This window comes from Ceraceosorus guamensis (assembly GCF_003144195.1).
Source record: "Ceraceosorus guamensis strain MCA 4658 unplaced genomic scaffold IE81scaffold_15, whole genome shotgun sequence".
Lineage (NCBI taxonomy): Eukaryota > Fungi > Basidiomycota > Exobasidiomycetes > Ceraceosorales > Ceraceosoraceae > Ceraceosorus > Ceraceosorus guamensis.
In genome coordinates this window covers 168,504-181,956 of record NW_020290010.1, presented here as the reverse complement: position 1 = coordinate 181,956, position 13,453 = coordinate 168,504, and the positions used below count along the sequence as shown (strand labels likewise).

General features: G+C 55.5%; 4 protein-coding genes across 4 annotated transcripts; 2 read left to right on the top strand and 2 right to left on the bottom strand.

Moving 5' to 3' along the window:
• The first annotated feature begins 275 nt into the window (after positions 1 to 275).
• IE81DRAFT_321863 (EXS-domain-containing protein) lies at positions 276 to 4,752 on the top strand. Its single transcript, XM_025513463.1, has 12 exons — positions 276 to 562; positions 653 to 729; positions 809 to 1,444; positions 1,518 to 1,690; positions 1,758 to 2,133; positions 2,192 to 2,253; positions 2,321 to 2,488; positions 2,558 to 2,796; positions 2,861 to 2,989; positions 3,068 to 3,881; positions 3,952 to 3,966; positions 4,040 to 4,752. Exons 1-12 carry the CDS (start codon positions 555 to 557, stop codon positions 4,613 to 4,615), a joined length of 3,273 nt encoding a protein of 1,090 aa, XP_025371107.1. The 5' UTR covers positions 276 to 554; the 3' UTR covers positions 4,616 to 4,752.
• Positions 4,670 to 6,229, bottom strand: IE81DRAFT_321862 (hypothetical protein). Its single transcript, XM_025513462.1, has 5 exons — positions 5,898 to 6,229; positions 5,428 to 5,654; positions 5,266 to 5,351; positions 4,982 to 5,185; positions 4,670 to 4,890 (listed from the first exon to the last, which is right to left on the bottom strand). Exons 1-5 carry the CDS (start codon positions 6,059 to 6,061, stop codon positions 4,810 to 4,812), a joined length of 762 nt encoding a protein of 253 aa, XP_025371106.1. The 5' UTR covers positions 6,062 to 6,229; the 3' UTR covers positions 4,670 to 4,809.
• A 1,089-nt stretch (positions 6,230 to 7,318) lies between these two features.
• Positions 7,319 to 9,029, top strand: IE81DRAFT_321860 (hypothetical protein). Its single transcript, XM_025513461.1, has 8 exons — positions 7,319 to 7,409; positions 7,469 to 7,665; positions 7,818 to 8,077; positions 8,173 to 8,223; positions 8,290 to 8,380; positions 8,459 to 8,482; positions 8,551 to 8,720; positions 8,794 to 9,029. Exons 2-8 carry the CDS (start codon positions 7,524 to 7,526, stop codon positions 8,872 to 8,874), a joined length of 819 nt encoding a protein of 272 aa, XP_025371105.1. The 5' UTR covers positions 7,319 to 7,409; positions 7,469 to 7,523; the 3' UTR covers positions 8,875 to 9,029.
• Positions 9,030 to 9,121: 92 nt separating this feature from the next.
• On the bottom strand, positions 9,122 to 12,836 carry IE81DRAFT_346107 (hypothetical protein; the record flags this gene model as incomplete). The annotated part of the gene is made up of 4 exons (XM_025515996.1): positions 9,122 to 10,827; positions 10,898 to 11,853; positions 11,925 to 12,426; positions 12,500 to 12,836. 4 exons carry the CDS (start codon positions 12,834 to 12,836, stop codon positions 9,122 to 9,124), a joined length of 3,501 nt encoding a protein of 1,166 aa, XP_025371104.1.
• Between the last annotated feature and the right edge of the window lie 617 nt (positions 12,837 to 13,453).

Here is a 13,453-nt window from a genome sequence, read left to right as displayed (position 1 = left end):
GCGCCTGGCCAGTCGAGTCCTAGCTAGGCAGGGCCTTCTTCAGGCACGCTGCAGCATGAGGCGGGGCACGAGATGCATGGCGTGACGCGAGTGCGCAGCCCCAGCAGCACCGGCCAGCACACGCGCACTCCAGTGTTGGGGAGCGTCGTCGGCTACAGCCGGCGCGCTGTTCAGACGCACGTGGCTCTGCTTAGAACCCCTCAGCGCTCTCATCACGACACCAAAGGACTAGAGCTATAATAGGTGCAGCGCAGCGAACGTGACCCTTCCGTCACGAAGCGGAGCGCCGCCAGGTGGGCATCCACTGATTTTGATTCACTGTTCCGGACTCATGACTGATCTTTTCGACGTAGAAACACACTTAGACTTGCTGAGTACGCGCGGACGAGCTTTCAAGACCTCAAGGAGGCGGCAGCGCGACATGCTACTCCAGCACACTGCCCACAAATGAAGCTGCTGCGCTTCGTAGACTTCAGAGCGAACAACAAGGAGGAAGCCACAGCTTGACCCTCACTTTGACTTACGCAACACCTGGCGTTCGACGAACCGGCACGATGAAATTGTGAGTCTTACTGGACTCATTCAAAAGTTGCTGGAATTCTGCTGCAGACCGCTGACCGCTCCTCCATGATGGTCCCTCACGTCAACAAAGTGCTCGATATCTAGATGACAGCGCGGTAGTGGAATGGAAGAGAGCGTACATTAATTACCGAGGGCTGAAGCGGCTGAGTGAGGCGGGCTGCACGGGAAACATGACTACAACGGTGACGCATGACTCATCCCCGCACCTTCTTGTGTTACGTGACAGTCAAACAGGTTGCTGTTCGGCACCAGACCCGCACAAGCCTCGAGCTACAAAAAGCTGCCACTTCCGAGTCCACCGGCTCGGCATTCGAAGGCTTGCGACGCAGAGCTCTCGGCAAAGGTTCGAGCAGCCACAGAGTCTCGGGAGTCTCATACGATGCCAGGAATACGCTTTCAGAGGAAGATGATGGTGCTGCTCGACCCCCTTTACGCGAGCGCGAGCGCAGCGGGCAAGAGCTCCCTCAGGTCAATCTCGCCACGACCGGATTAGCCATCGCTAGCCAGAGCACAGCCAGCGATGTCAACGCAGCGGACGAATTCGGACCTGACAGCGATGATACTCGCGTAGGTGTGGAGCCAGCCAAAGCTGGCAAGCTCAAGGGATCGAGGACGGGCCCATATGACAAACGTGATCTTGAGGCCCAAAGGCCGAACACTGCATCAACCCTGGCCAGTGCTGGTCCCTCACGCATTGCCGAGGCCTCGCTGAGAACGCCCGAGCCGGCACATTTCGGCTCGTCTGCTGAAGCACATCTTGGAGGCGCATCTACCCGAAATGCATCGCAAGACGCCTCCAAGTTGGCTGGGAATGGAAAGGAGGAGTTAAAAGGCTCTCGCAACAAGAAGGGAGGCAAGAAATGTACGCATCTCTCGCGACTTCTTTGCAACCAGAGCTGTTCGACTGACAAATTAGCCCACCTGTCGTGCTTCAGCTGAAAAGCACAGGGTGTCACTTGACCAACTCATTGCCGACAACTTTGACAACCAAGAGTCTAAGTTTTTCAGTGCGTTGGAGTTTGAGCACACGCGTATCGTCGATTTCTTTGAAGCGAGAGAGAACGAAGCGCACAAGAAGTTCGAGCTACTGGCACGGCAATTGCGTGAAGTAAGTGACGCACCAATCATGAATGCCGGAAAGATTCCGCTACCCAGCTGACATTCGTCACCGCTAGCTCGCTGACCATCGAAGAGAGTACAAGGCGATGCATCCGCCCAACCTCTCGGACAAAGTGGCAGACAAAATTGGAGTGGCCTCGATCATTCCAGTTGCTAAACGTCTGACAAGGGGTCTAGACAGCCCACGCTCTTCCTTGCCGCCGGCCGCTGGAACTGCTCTCTCTCCCAACGCCAAGAACGAGGGCAAGGTGGACCACGGCAAGCGGCGAGCAGGTGACGCCGGTGAGTCTCAGGACGAAGGCGACCGAAGACGGTCGCTGGCGTTGCGGCGGCTTCTGGACGCTGGCAATGACTCGGACGTCTGGAATGACGAGGAGCTACGAAAACAAAATCGTGCTGCTGCAATGTCCCACGATCCTCAGCGATACACAGGTGAGTTGCAAGCAGTCAGCCAAGACAGACTCTATCTGACATGGGTAAGTCATCCCAGCCGCCCGAAAGAAGCTCAAGGCTGCAGTGCTAGAGTTCTATCGAGGCCTCGAGCTTCTCAAGGTGAGAGGCGCTGGAAGGCAGCGCAGATCAAATGGCTGCAGGCTGACCCTCCTTTGAATTTTCGAAGAATTATCGCGTTGTCAACTCCATCGGCGTGCGCAAGATCCTCAAGAAGTTCGAAAAGGCAACAGGAGTACCAGGCATCAACGACGCGTGGTATCATGTCCACGTGTCCCGTAGTGTGCTTGTGACATCGGACAGCATCGAAAGGCTGATTAAAGGCACCGAGGAAATTGTGAGCGAGCGTCCTAGAATCTCAGCTCGCCCTGGCCGCTGATCATCATTAGTGACGCTCCATCGACAGTACAGTGCATACTTTGAACACGGCAACCGCAAGCGAGCTGTCGAGCGACTGCGGGTAAATGCCGGCACGGGTGGTGAAGAACATCATACGCATCACATGAGCGCCTCTCGAACAGGCTTTTATTTGGGGGTAGCAGTCTGTGCTGCCGTCGCAGGTCTCGTGGAAGCAGAGAAGCAGGGTGGTTCGCGATTCGACATTCCGCAGTGGGATCAGCTTTTGCGGGTGTATGGGGCACTCTTGTGAGTAGGAAGGCAAGCAACCTCGGCCATCATAAGTAGGCCTCTAAAATGCGCCTCTCTGCAGCTTGCCTACGTTATTTGCGCTTTTATTTGGGCTCAATTTAGCAACTTGGCACCGAGCACGGATAAACACCAGCTTCATATTTGAATTTGACGTCAGGCACGCGATGGATCATCGACAATGGTTTGAAATGTGAGCTTCGCAAGACTCTACCCACTGCTCTCGTCGTGTCACGGCTGAACAAAATGACTTTCCAACGGCACACTTCAGCCCGGCTTTCCTCCTGCTCCTTCTCGCTGTGGCGTTTTGGATCAGCTTCTTGAATCCTTTCCCTCGCGCCATCGCTCCAACGACCTGGCCCCTCGTCTGGCTTGTCATCGTCGTCCTCGTCCTTCTCAATCCGTTGCCGATCAATCTTCCCCACAGCCGGCAATGGTTCGTCAGGAGCTTGGTTAGAGTCTTCGCGGCAGGCTTGCTATTTGGGGTGGAGTTCCGGGACTTCTTCATCGGCGATGAGCTCAACTCTCTGGCGTGGCCAATATCCAATCTATGGGTCATTGGATGCGAGTACAACAAGAGCTGGCGGCCACCAACGTGCAATCCCAATGGAACTTTTTGGACAGCCGCTCTCTCGTCATTGCCTGCTCTACTTCGTCTTGGGCAATGCATCCGGCGTTTTGAGGATAGCAAAAGAACAGCATATCTTCATCTGGTGAACGCGGCAAAATACACAGCGGGGGTCATTTTCTATTGGTCTTACCTAAATTACAGATATCACGGCAGCGGCAGGCAGCGCGACCTTATTTTTTGGTGTTTCTTTGCTACTCTATACAGCCTGTACGCCGGATCGTGGGATCTTCTGATGGATTGGTCGGTGTTGCGACCTCGTGCAAAGCACTGGATGCTTCGTGATGAAATCACCTGGCCACCAGCTTTCTACTATTTTGCCATCATCTCCAATACTTTGCTCCGTTTTAGCTGGACCATTTATCTCTTCCCTGGACCGGCATCCGCAACACTCAAAGTCTTCATCATTGCGCTGCTGGAGGCGCTTAGGAGGCTGCAATGGAACGTGTTCAGATTGGTGAGCTTAAGTGCATCGATGAGCGTTGGCGATCCGGTCTGACACAGCCCTATCGGCCTGCCACGCACAGGAGAACGAGCATCTCGTGAGTGAAACACGCAGAATTCCGAATCTCTGTAGTATCGTTCTGATGCACTATGTCGTCTCTCACGCTTCAGGGAAATGTGGACATGTACCGCACTACGCGGGAGACACCTTTGCCATACCGGATCCCTGCTGCAGACGCAGTCGACGAAGTTGATGACCTGCCGGCCTCCAAACGATGGCTCCCGCTTCTCGCACTTCCAGCAATTCGTAAGCTTCGACGGAAACAAGCCGGAGAGGTAAGCACAGGGGCGGACTCGGAGTCTTCTGACGAGCCCGAGCAGGCTTCACGCCCGCCTCCAGCTAAGGTCTTTTCGGGGAGTCACAAGGCGCAGAAGACATCTGCGGTCCTTCCCATCTCTACCGAGCGTCCGCAGGGTCAGCGGTCCGTCGAGGTCGCGCGTTCGGAGCGTCAAAATCAAGGTGCACCTGTACTCAGCAAATCGCGTCTGTTGGACAAGCTTCACGATAAACTCGTCCCAGATCGAGGCGGATATGCAGTTCAGGGGCCGGGCATCACGGATCAAGGAGCGGCGCACGGTGCTCAAGCTCGGGACTACCAGCCTAGAGCCGTGGAGGTTGATGGTGCAAGTCGGCTCAGCACTGATGATGGTGATTCAGACGCTGCACTGGATGATAGTGATCGCTGATAGGCCAGAGCCCGCCTCTGGACTGAACGCGGCAGGTGCATCTGCTCATACTGGCACGGTTTGCAATGGATTACATTGAAATTTGCGCACACATACGACGTGACTCAAACGGAACGCGACATGAGGTGCAAATACCCTCAACGGAACAGAGTGCGCACAACTTGGCTCCTTGATGGCGAGAGTGAGGGTCAAGCTCAGTCTCCGCGCGGCAGAGGGAGGACAGGCAGGATTTTGACTCCTTCCTCAGCCAGAAGAACCGATGCAGCGGAGTAAAACTGAATGAAGAGGTTGCGCGCGCATTTGTGAGTGCTGTTGGCTTTTTTTTTTTTTTTTTTCGATTGGGTCAAGTGCGCCACGCGAACGCACCAGTGTGACGCCTACAAGAATGAACAAAGCACCTCCGGTCTTCATGAGGTTGATGGCCGGAAATTCTTTGAAGCCGACTCCGAGCACAATCAGGGCTATGACGATGAAGAGGGCTGCTGAAGAGACTGGAGCTGCGGTCTTGAAGGACGCAAGAAAGATGATAAAGACTGGAACGAATGAGCAAATGAACACGACCGCTAAGGCCTATCAAATGTCAAGAGATAAGTGACGTAAACAAATCTGGTCAGCTCGTGTGGCCGCTTCTACAGAATTCGAAGACGTACATTGTAAAGCTCTTTGGTACCAAGGGGGATATTGCCCTCCGCTTCCATGACGTAAGCAGCCTGAATACCAGTCCAGGGAAGGTTTACTGGCAAATTGAAGGGACAAACATTGTGAGCGAGCTACCTTCCGTGCTGCTATCGCTCGTCCTGCATCCTGCTCACCCAAGCTTGTACCTCCGATAAGCCCACCGAGAGATCCAGCAGCAACACACAAGAAAGTGTTGCCCTCGGCAAATGCAAAGACCATTGCCGTCAGCAGTCCAATACCTCCGAGTGGAAGACCGACATTGAGTCCGATGTGAGGGCTTGTTAGACCTCGATGGCCGACAAATACTAGACCCAGAATCAATAAAGAGGCGCCAATACCAATCGCAAACAGAGGGAAAGGGCTTTGAAAAGGGGTGCGGGCGTGCAGGGTGGTCAGTCTCGACAGTCAATTTGGTCCTAGCCTTCTCTGCATGCTGAGCCTTCTCGAGAGCAAATGACAAAAGGGCCCCTTGTAGTGTAGTGAGCAGGCTAGCTCGGTTCCGCTGTTTGAAGGCGCGCGCCTTGCGAGATCCGCAGGGTCCCCCGCCCACAAGCTTGGTTCAAAGGCTCTACTGCGCTGTCGACTCTGCTCAAGCTGTACTCACTTGGCGATCCTACGATGATAGACAGGCAGACCGGGCTGCTGGGAGCCGACTTCGTGCCCACCAACGGTAGTAGTCTTGGTCAGCCTAGTCGAGCCTGCCATAACATGCTCATCGGCATGAGGGTCCGCTTCCAGACCCCATTGTTGCTTTAGCGTGCGCGACATTGCGAATTTAGCAAGGAGCGAGAACGATTGTCGATCGTGATAAGAGGAAAAGGCGCGAGGCGGCGCGGATGTGTGTGAGAGATGAGATGGTCGAGTCTCGGGTCAGCAATGTGGTTGCAATCTGTGTACTGATAGTTGCTAGAGAGCAACTCCAAGAGCACACACCTGTTGGCCCAAGGCAGCAAAGATGTGTCCTACGGCAGTCTTCCTCTGCTTCATTTTGCGCTTTCGTCTGAGTACCGCCGAGCGGGCCGGTCAACCACTCGTAACGGGACCCTCTGCTGGCTACTTGGCATTTGGGCAGTAAGTAGCTCAAGAAAGAACCGAAGCCCAGCGGAAACCCCCTCGCCGTCATTTCCGTCTCCTGTGCGACATTCTGATTGTGTGGAAAGCTAGTGGGGTCATTGACTCATCAGTGTAGTATCTCCTTCAAGTCGTACGGCTGAACACCCAGATTGCTCCGAACCACACCAAGTGACAGTCACGACCTGCTGCTCGTGCACTCGCGCCTCGATTAGTGTGAGTCTTCGGCTCCATGTCCCCTTGGTGTTACGGTGCTGGCTGGAGGACCCTCTCCTCCCACTTACCCCGCACTTTAGCGTGGCACATAAGCTCGATACAGTGCCTCGTACGGCTAGCGGGTCCGTACACGACATTTCCGATGCATGCGTACGCGCTACATTTTCCCATGCGGGCACAACGAGGCGGCGGCATGCCTCCACAACATGCAGAGAGATACGGAAAAGCCGCAATGCCAACGATCGAACGGCACATCCTCTGCCAGAAAGTTTGAGTGGGAAAGTGAAGCTGATATGAGCAATTGAGGGTCAAGAGGAGGCTTATTCGGTTCCTCCCCCTTTTTTTACGTTGCGTCGAGGACCTGCGGATAGGTTGCCTGACTCGGCTGACCCTCCGTGTGGCTGATCAAAATGGCCATAGAGAGAGTCAATATTCACAGTGCGATTGAATTGTTCGGTAGCCAAGCCGGCACGCAGAACGGCCAATTTTGTGGGGCTTCACCTTCTTGGAGGAGGTCCCTGATAATGTGGAGTCTATATGCATCCATGAGATGAGCTCTGCGTCTGTCTCGTCTCATCCACGTCTTGGCTACTCGAGGTTGGTCCGTGGTAGCTCCGCTCGCTCTCATTTCCAAGCAAGAGGGAGTACGGCTGAGTTGACCCTGTTTCTCGCCCGTCTCAATCAGGGGAGGGGCCTTCGAGTCAGGTCTCAGCACAAGCCGCATCGATAGTCAAGACTCTCTCTCTCTAAATGCAAAAAGCCCACAAGATCCAAATGGGCGGAGCAGTGCAAGGCTAGTCTTGTTTATTGGTAGAGATCGTTATGATTGGTGAGCCTCGACATCCTCTCTTTTGCAGACGTTCGCTCCCCTTCTCACATCGCTTCCAGCTCAATTTCATCGCTCTCACTTGACAAGCAACTCTGCCGCTCCCCACTCAGCAAGATGTCAGTCGTTCAGCATAACGAAGGAAGCTCGCACACGGAGAAGCATCTCCACGAGACGGAGGCGCAACAACCTATGAGCGCGCGAACTGCCACCAACGGCGATGGCAAGGAGTATGCTGGTGGAGAGAGCATGAACCGATGTGAGTCCAAAAGTAGGGCAGGAGAAGAGTTGGCACTCGACAGTACGATAGCCACATCCGAGCGCAACTCGATCTACAGTCGAGGTTCCTACTCTCTTGTGTCTTTCTTTGCTGACAGCTTCGGATTGCGGATGGCTTGACTGCCCTCGCAGACATTACGCCGGGTGGGCACTTCGCCAACGATGACCTGATAGCTATCGGAGCATCGCACCGCAAATATGCCAATCCTCTACCCCTAGGCGCAATGTCCTTCGCAACAACCACGCTTGTTCTCTCGCTCTATAATGCCGGGGTGCAAGGAATCACCGTTCCCAACGCGGTCTTGACTTTTAGTCTCTTTTACGGAGGGTTCGTGCAGTACCTCGCTGGGCTTTTGGAATTCGCAAGCGGCAACACGCTCGGTGCTAGCATTGTGAGTGCGACACGGCGCACAGACAGGGACCTGGGCTATGGAGCATGAGGCTGGTTCGATCTGACGGGCGCATCTTAACGACCTCGCCTCGAAAGTTCTGCTGCTATGGCATGTTCTGGTGGGGTTTCTCAATGATCTTCATTCCGGTGAGTCGAGCTGCCCTCCTTGTCCAGAGCTGAAGACCCTGGCTGATCAGATCGGACGCAAAACAGTTCTTTGGAGAGATGGGAACGTACGATGGCGTTCCTGGAGTATACTCCATGAACGGCGCAAATGCTGCCGAGGCAGAGAATGCAATTGGCCGTGAGTCTAAATGGGAAGTCTAGGGCTTTAGATGTTGCTGTGGCGCTGACAACCGGCGTGCGGATTGTTCGCGCTCAGTTTTCCTATTCATCTGGCTGGGCAGTGAGTCAACAAAAGAGATCGATGGCGCAAGAGTAATTGCTGAAGCCGTCCTTGCTTGCCGACCTCAGTCACTCTTGTGTTCACAGTCGGTGCTATGCGCTCCTCGATCACGCTCATCGTCTTGCTTGTTCTGCTCGACATTACCTTTTTGCTGCTCGGATCCTTCTACTACACCGGCAATACTGCATTGGAGCGTGCTGGAGGTGGTTTCGGTATCGCGACGGCCATAGTTGCCTATGTGAGTCATCGCTTTGACCATGTGCCTTGTGCTGCTGGAGCGCTCATCTCAGTCCAAGCGTCATGCCACGCAGTACCTGGCAATGGGCTCGTTCTTGACGCCTGCCACGAGCTACTTTACCCTTCCCCTCGGAAGCCTTGCCGTTAAGGAGTGATGCTTTTCATCGAGCCAACCGAATCTCGGGGCTATGCTTTCTGCACTGGTCGTGGCCGCGTCGTAGCGCAGTGGTTGTCGCCGGTACACGTCCAATGCTTGAGTTGTCCTTCTCAGCGAATTGAATGCTCGTCACAACGTCCGTCGCGCTATCGGATGATGACCGGCGAGGTCGATCTCAAGTTAAGTGAATATTGCGAAATTGTCCATAAAGTACACGCTTCCTGATTCAGACTACAGTCGCAGGCTTAGCGCAAACTAGCCATCAAGCTGGCCCAGCCGTCAGCGCCGGATTGACTTTGGTGAGGCTGCGCGGTAGTCTCCTCGGCCGAGGGCCGCGAAGAGTTGCTGCCACTTCCAAAGGGACTGGTGTCCAGATCAGCAAGGTCCAGCCAACCCTCCAGAGGCACAAAAGGCACAAAAGCGTCCGAAGGTCCTTCCAGTGATTGTAGAATAGCGTCAAGTGCATCGTTGCCGCTGTTTTGCTGCGAAGCCAAGTGGGCGCCGGCAGTGTTCGCAGAAGCTGGCCAGAACGCATCGCCTGAAGCGCTGTCGGACGCAGCAAAGTTGGTCGACACGTTCCAGGCCTGGGGGTTCTGAGTCGCGTGAGACAGACCACTCGTTTCCTCCGCTCGGCTGATCGGAAACGGTGTGGTAGCAGCTGACGCATACTCAGGAAAGAGATCTGCAAAGCTCAGGTCGCCCGGACGGAGCTCAATGCCTGCAGGACCACCCGTGCCGTGTTTGGTGTGATGTCCTACGCCCAAGCTCGAACTCGGCGGCGAGGCTCCTCTCTCCGGTGCGGTGTAGAGGCCCGAGGAAGCGCCAGCCCAGGTGTCAGCGGCGGCCACGGCCTGAATTGGCTGTAGCAGCTCGCCCTGAGACTCGGGCCGGCTCAAGACCGGCGCCGCCCAGTTCTGAAGAGCAGTGGACTGCCCTTCTAACAGATCACCGCGACTAGGATACGACGGGGCAGTGGAAGACGGAGCAGACAAAGTGGCGGTAGTTGGCCGAGATGACAAAGCTAGCAGTGATTCGGGTGTTGCGCCTGGCTCGAATAGGTCGGATCGCGTCGTTACGCTCGGACTGTTATCTGTGCTCGTTGCCGCCTCGCCTGGCCGAGAAAAGACTCCTGCTTGAGTCGACCACCTCGGATTGTACTCGCCGGTCGGCGGTGCCCCACGCCTCTCTGCGATGCGCTTCCAAGTCTCCATGATTCCAACGAGACCGCGCACGAGATGAGCCCCTGCTGCGCCCAAGTTGGCCTCGCGAGCCGTGTTCGCCTGGCCGCAATTGACCGCCCAGACGGATTCGAGTCTGCGTGCGACTTCAGAGAAGAGGACAAAGTGCGTGGTAGCTCGCTTGTGCATTCCGCCCCACCCCTTGAGCCGTGCAGCTGCATCTTCTGTGTAGGACTTGCAGACGAAGACGACGTTGGCCACAAGAAATACCGGAGGCATGGCACGAGCCGAGCGACACGTCGACGAAGCGAGCTGCACAAAGGAGCCCAAGGCTTCTTCGAATCGGTCAATTTTGGTAAAGCCAAATCGATGCAGTAGCTCTCCGATGGGGCCTTGACTACAAATGCCGGCGATGATGAGACTCATAATGTCCTCGCCCTTCTTTTGGGAGACTGGCCGGTTACTGAGACGCCTAGCTGCGAGAGCATCCGAGGAGGGCGTCGTGCTCGTCGAAGTGGCGCCGTCTGGAGATTCCTTTTCGCCGCCAGTCGCCTCGTCGCATGATTTGGCTTGAGACGATCTGTCCTTCCCAATGAACGGGTCCTCAGCCTCAAGTTCTGCCTTTGCGGCAAAGATGGCGAACCACATGCTAAGGTTGTGCAAATTCGAGTCGTGCACTCCAACGTAGAAGTTGAGCATTTCGATCATAAAAGCAAGGGTGTTGTGTGTCTCGTTCGTGTTCAGATTGTCAGGCAACCAGGTCAACAATCGCGCTAGCCGAGGGCGACAGATGCAGACGATGCATCAGCATATACAGGAGGTGAAGAGCTCGACAAAACTCACCTTTCGCGAGTGCGGCTTCGTCCTTGGCGATCTCTGTTTCTTTCTCGTGCTCCTCAAGGGAAGAATAGTGGTACTGCTGACTTTGTTTTGGCTTCATGATGATCCGACAACGATCGCGACGGATGAGCATCCACTTGTATCTGAGTGCCAAAGAGTACCGGCCAAGCAGAGGCGGTATGAATGGAAATTTGAGAATGAACGTCTCCGCAGCCGCTGCAATCTCTTCTGCGTCGTTGGACGCGCAGGCTTGTCGCGACAATCCGTCGGCGTGCACTTGCACTGTGTCCGGCACGTTGAACGGCATCGTCGCCAGTATTGGCGTCCCCAAATCGGGATCCCCACCCAGTAGAACCATCATCGCGTCGTCGACCTCGCTTGTAGCGGTGGGGGACCACGGATCGTGGCCGATATCCCGCTCGTTCTCAGCCGCAATGAGCGAGTACCATTGGCAAGCGTCCCACAGCAATGGCGCCAACAAGCGTGGATTTGGCGTTTCTCGTCGTTGATAAATGCGTCGACACATCATGTGCAGGCGTTGAGGTGCCTTGTCGAGCTCGATACACTCCGCGATGCGTCGAGCAGTCGCCCCGAGCGTCGCAAGGCCAATACCACCCTCAGGTGCGCATGCGCCAGGACTCATGCTGGAGGCTGGCAGTAGCACAAATGGCATATACTGCGAGATTAGCTCGAGTGCGAGGACCGCGTGTCGGCAAAAAGGCCTGCTCAAAAGCACAGCTATGCCGTGCGCGTGTACCGACGCTTCCAAAGCGCACAGACGCTGCTTTGTCGCCTCGGGATCCGAGCGAGGCGCGGAGGGTGAATCTGAAGCCCTCAGCGCAAGAATGTATAGCACGGCTAATAGCAGCGCTGTGGCTTGCACGGGATCGTCGAGATGCGCAGCGCGCACGAAAGACAGCGTAGGTATATGCGGGTACATGAGTCGGTGGCCCATCAGGCTGAGAGGGCGGCCCGCTTATGCCTCAGCGTACGTGATGAGTGTCAAATCTAGACTGACCTCCGCACTCACTGCTCCTCCAATTGCTGACTGAGACCTTCGTCGACAATGTCCGCAGGGTCGAGAGGAATCCTGACTCTCCGATCCGCAGGCCTAGCCAAGCCAGAGCCCATGTCGCGCCCAAAGCCTGGGTAGGAGTTCAAGACTTCGCTAAAGAGAAGATATGGATGGAAGCTGCTGTTGATCACTACCTGCTCGTGCGGCTTGCGTCGTCGGCGCTTCGCCACTGATACAGTGCTGGCCGAGGTGCCCTGGGCTGCTCCGCGTTGCTCCTTCTCAGAAGCCGAGTCGGACGGGCCTGGTGCAAGCGCAGCCGCGCCGTTCGTCGCATGACCGTTTCCGCCCTGTTTGCCCTCTGCAGCTGGAGCAATCGGTTCTGGCAGCCACATGAGATTTTGAATAGCTTCGCCTTCTCTACTATCTTTTTGCCCTTCTTCGACGGCGCCATCCGACGCAATCGAAGCAACTTCATCATCCTCCGGGCCGGCATCTTCCTGCACGCTCCCACGTTTGGCTGGTGAAGGATGGCGTCAAGCACGCACGTTGAGCTTGACCTGCTTACCAGCCTGCCATCTTTAAAGACTCACCGTCGTTCTTGCTTGGTAGTTTTCGGACACGCTTGCGATCGCCATCCCACACAAAGCACTCGATCTGCAATACGCTGCATCGGTGACACCTCTTGGCAGCCGGCACTGGCTTATCCTTGCTGCTCTCGACGTAAATATCCGGCAACTCGCACCTGGTCTTCTTTTGTCTGCACGATAAACACGATCTTCTGGCATACGTTCGATGGGGTCGCTTAGTGGAGCCAGATGCTCCGGTTTGCGCATTATCAGCGCGGATGACACTGCCAGAAGGATCAGAAGAGGATGAGGATGGATCTGCTGACCCCTGCATTGGATTCGGTGCTGGTCGAAAAGCCATAGCGGCTAAGATTGGCCTTTTCAGCGGCCTCGAGCAGGACAGATAGCTGTCGAGACTGTCGTTGCAAGTTGAAATTGGTAAGGTAATCACCAACGTAAGCAGGAAGGGGCGGCACACTCAACTCTTAACTGTGTGACTCTCAAACCTGAATCTTGACTCGTGACTGTGCAGCTTAGCGGAGCTCGAGTCACAAGTGTCCAAGAAATGCACGCATACATGCACAGTGAGCACTTACGCCCGAGGTGAGGCGCTGCACGTGCTGCATGACAGCAACCGCGTCGCCGCTGCTGATGCAGGCACAATCGACTCGTCGATTCTGATTGCGATCGTAAATGCTGAGCACGTCTAACGCAAGCCAGAAGGGCCGTCGATGCACCCACCGCTGTAGCTCGTACCTGTGAGCGTCGCAAGCTGTGCTCAAGTTCACATACACAGCAGTCGCGAGTCTTTATTGCGATCGCTGAGCCGGGAAGCCCCGCAGAGCTACACCAACAGTCGCACACTTTTAATCACGAGACCATCGAGCCGCTGCGCGCTGACCGAGGACACTGTGACTAGCATCGAAGTGATTCGCCCTCGCCTGCCTTTCGGGGCGCACGGATTTTGTGCATTGGCAG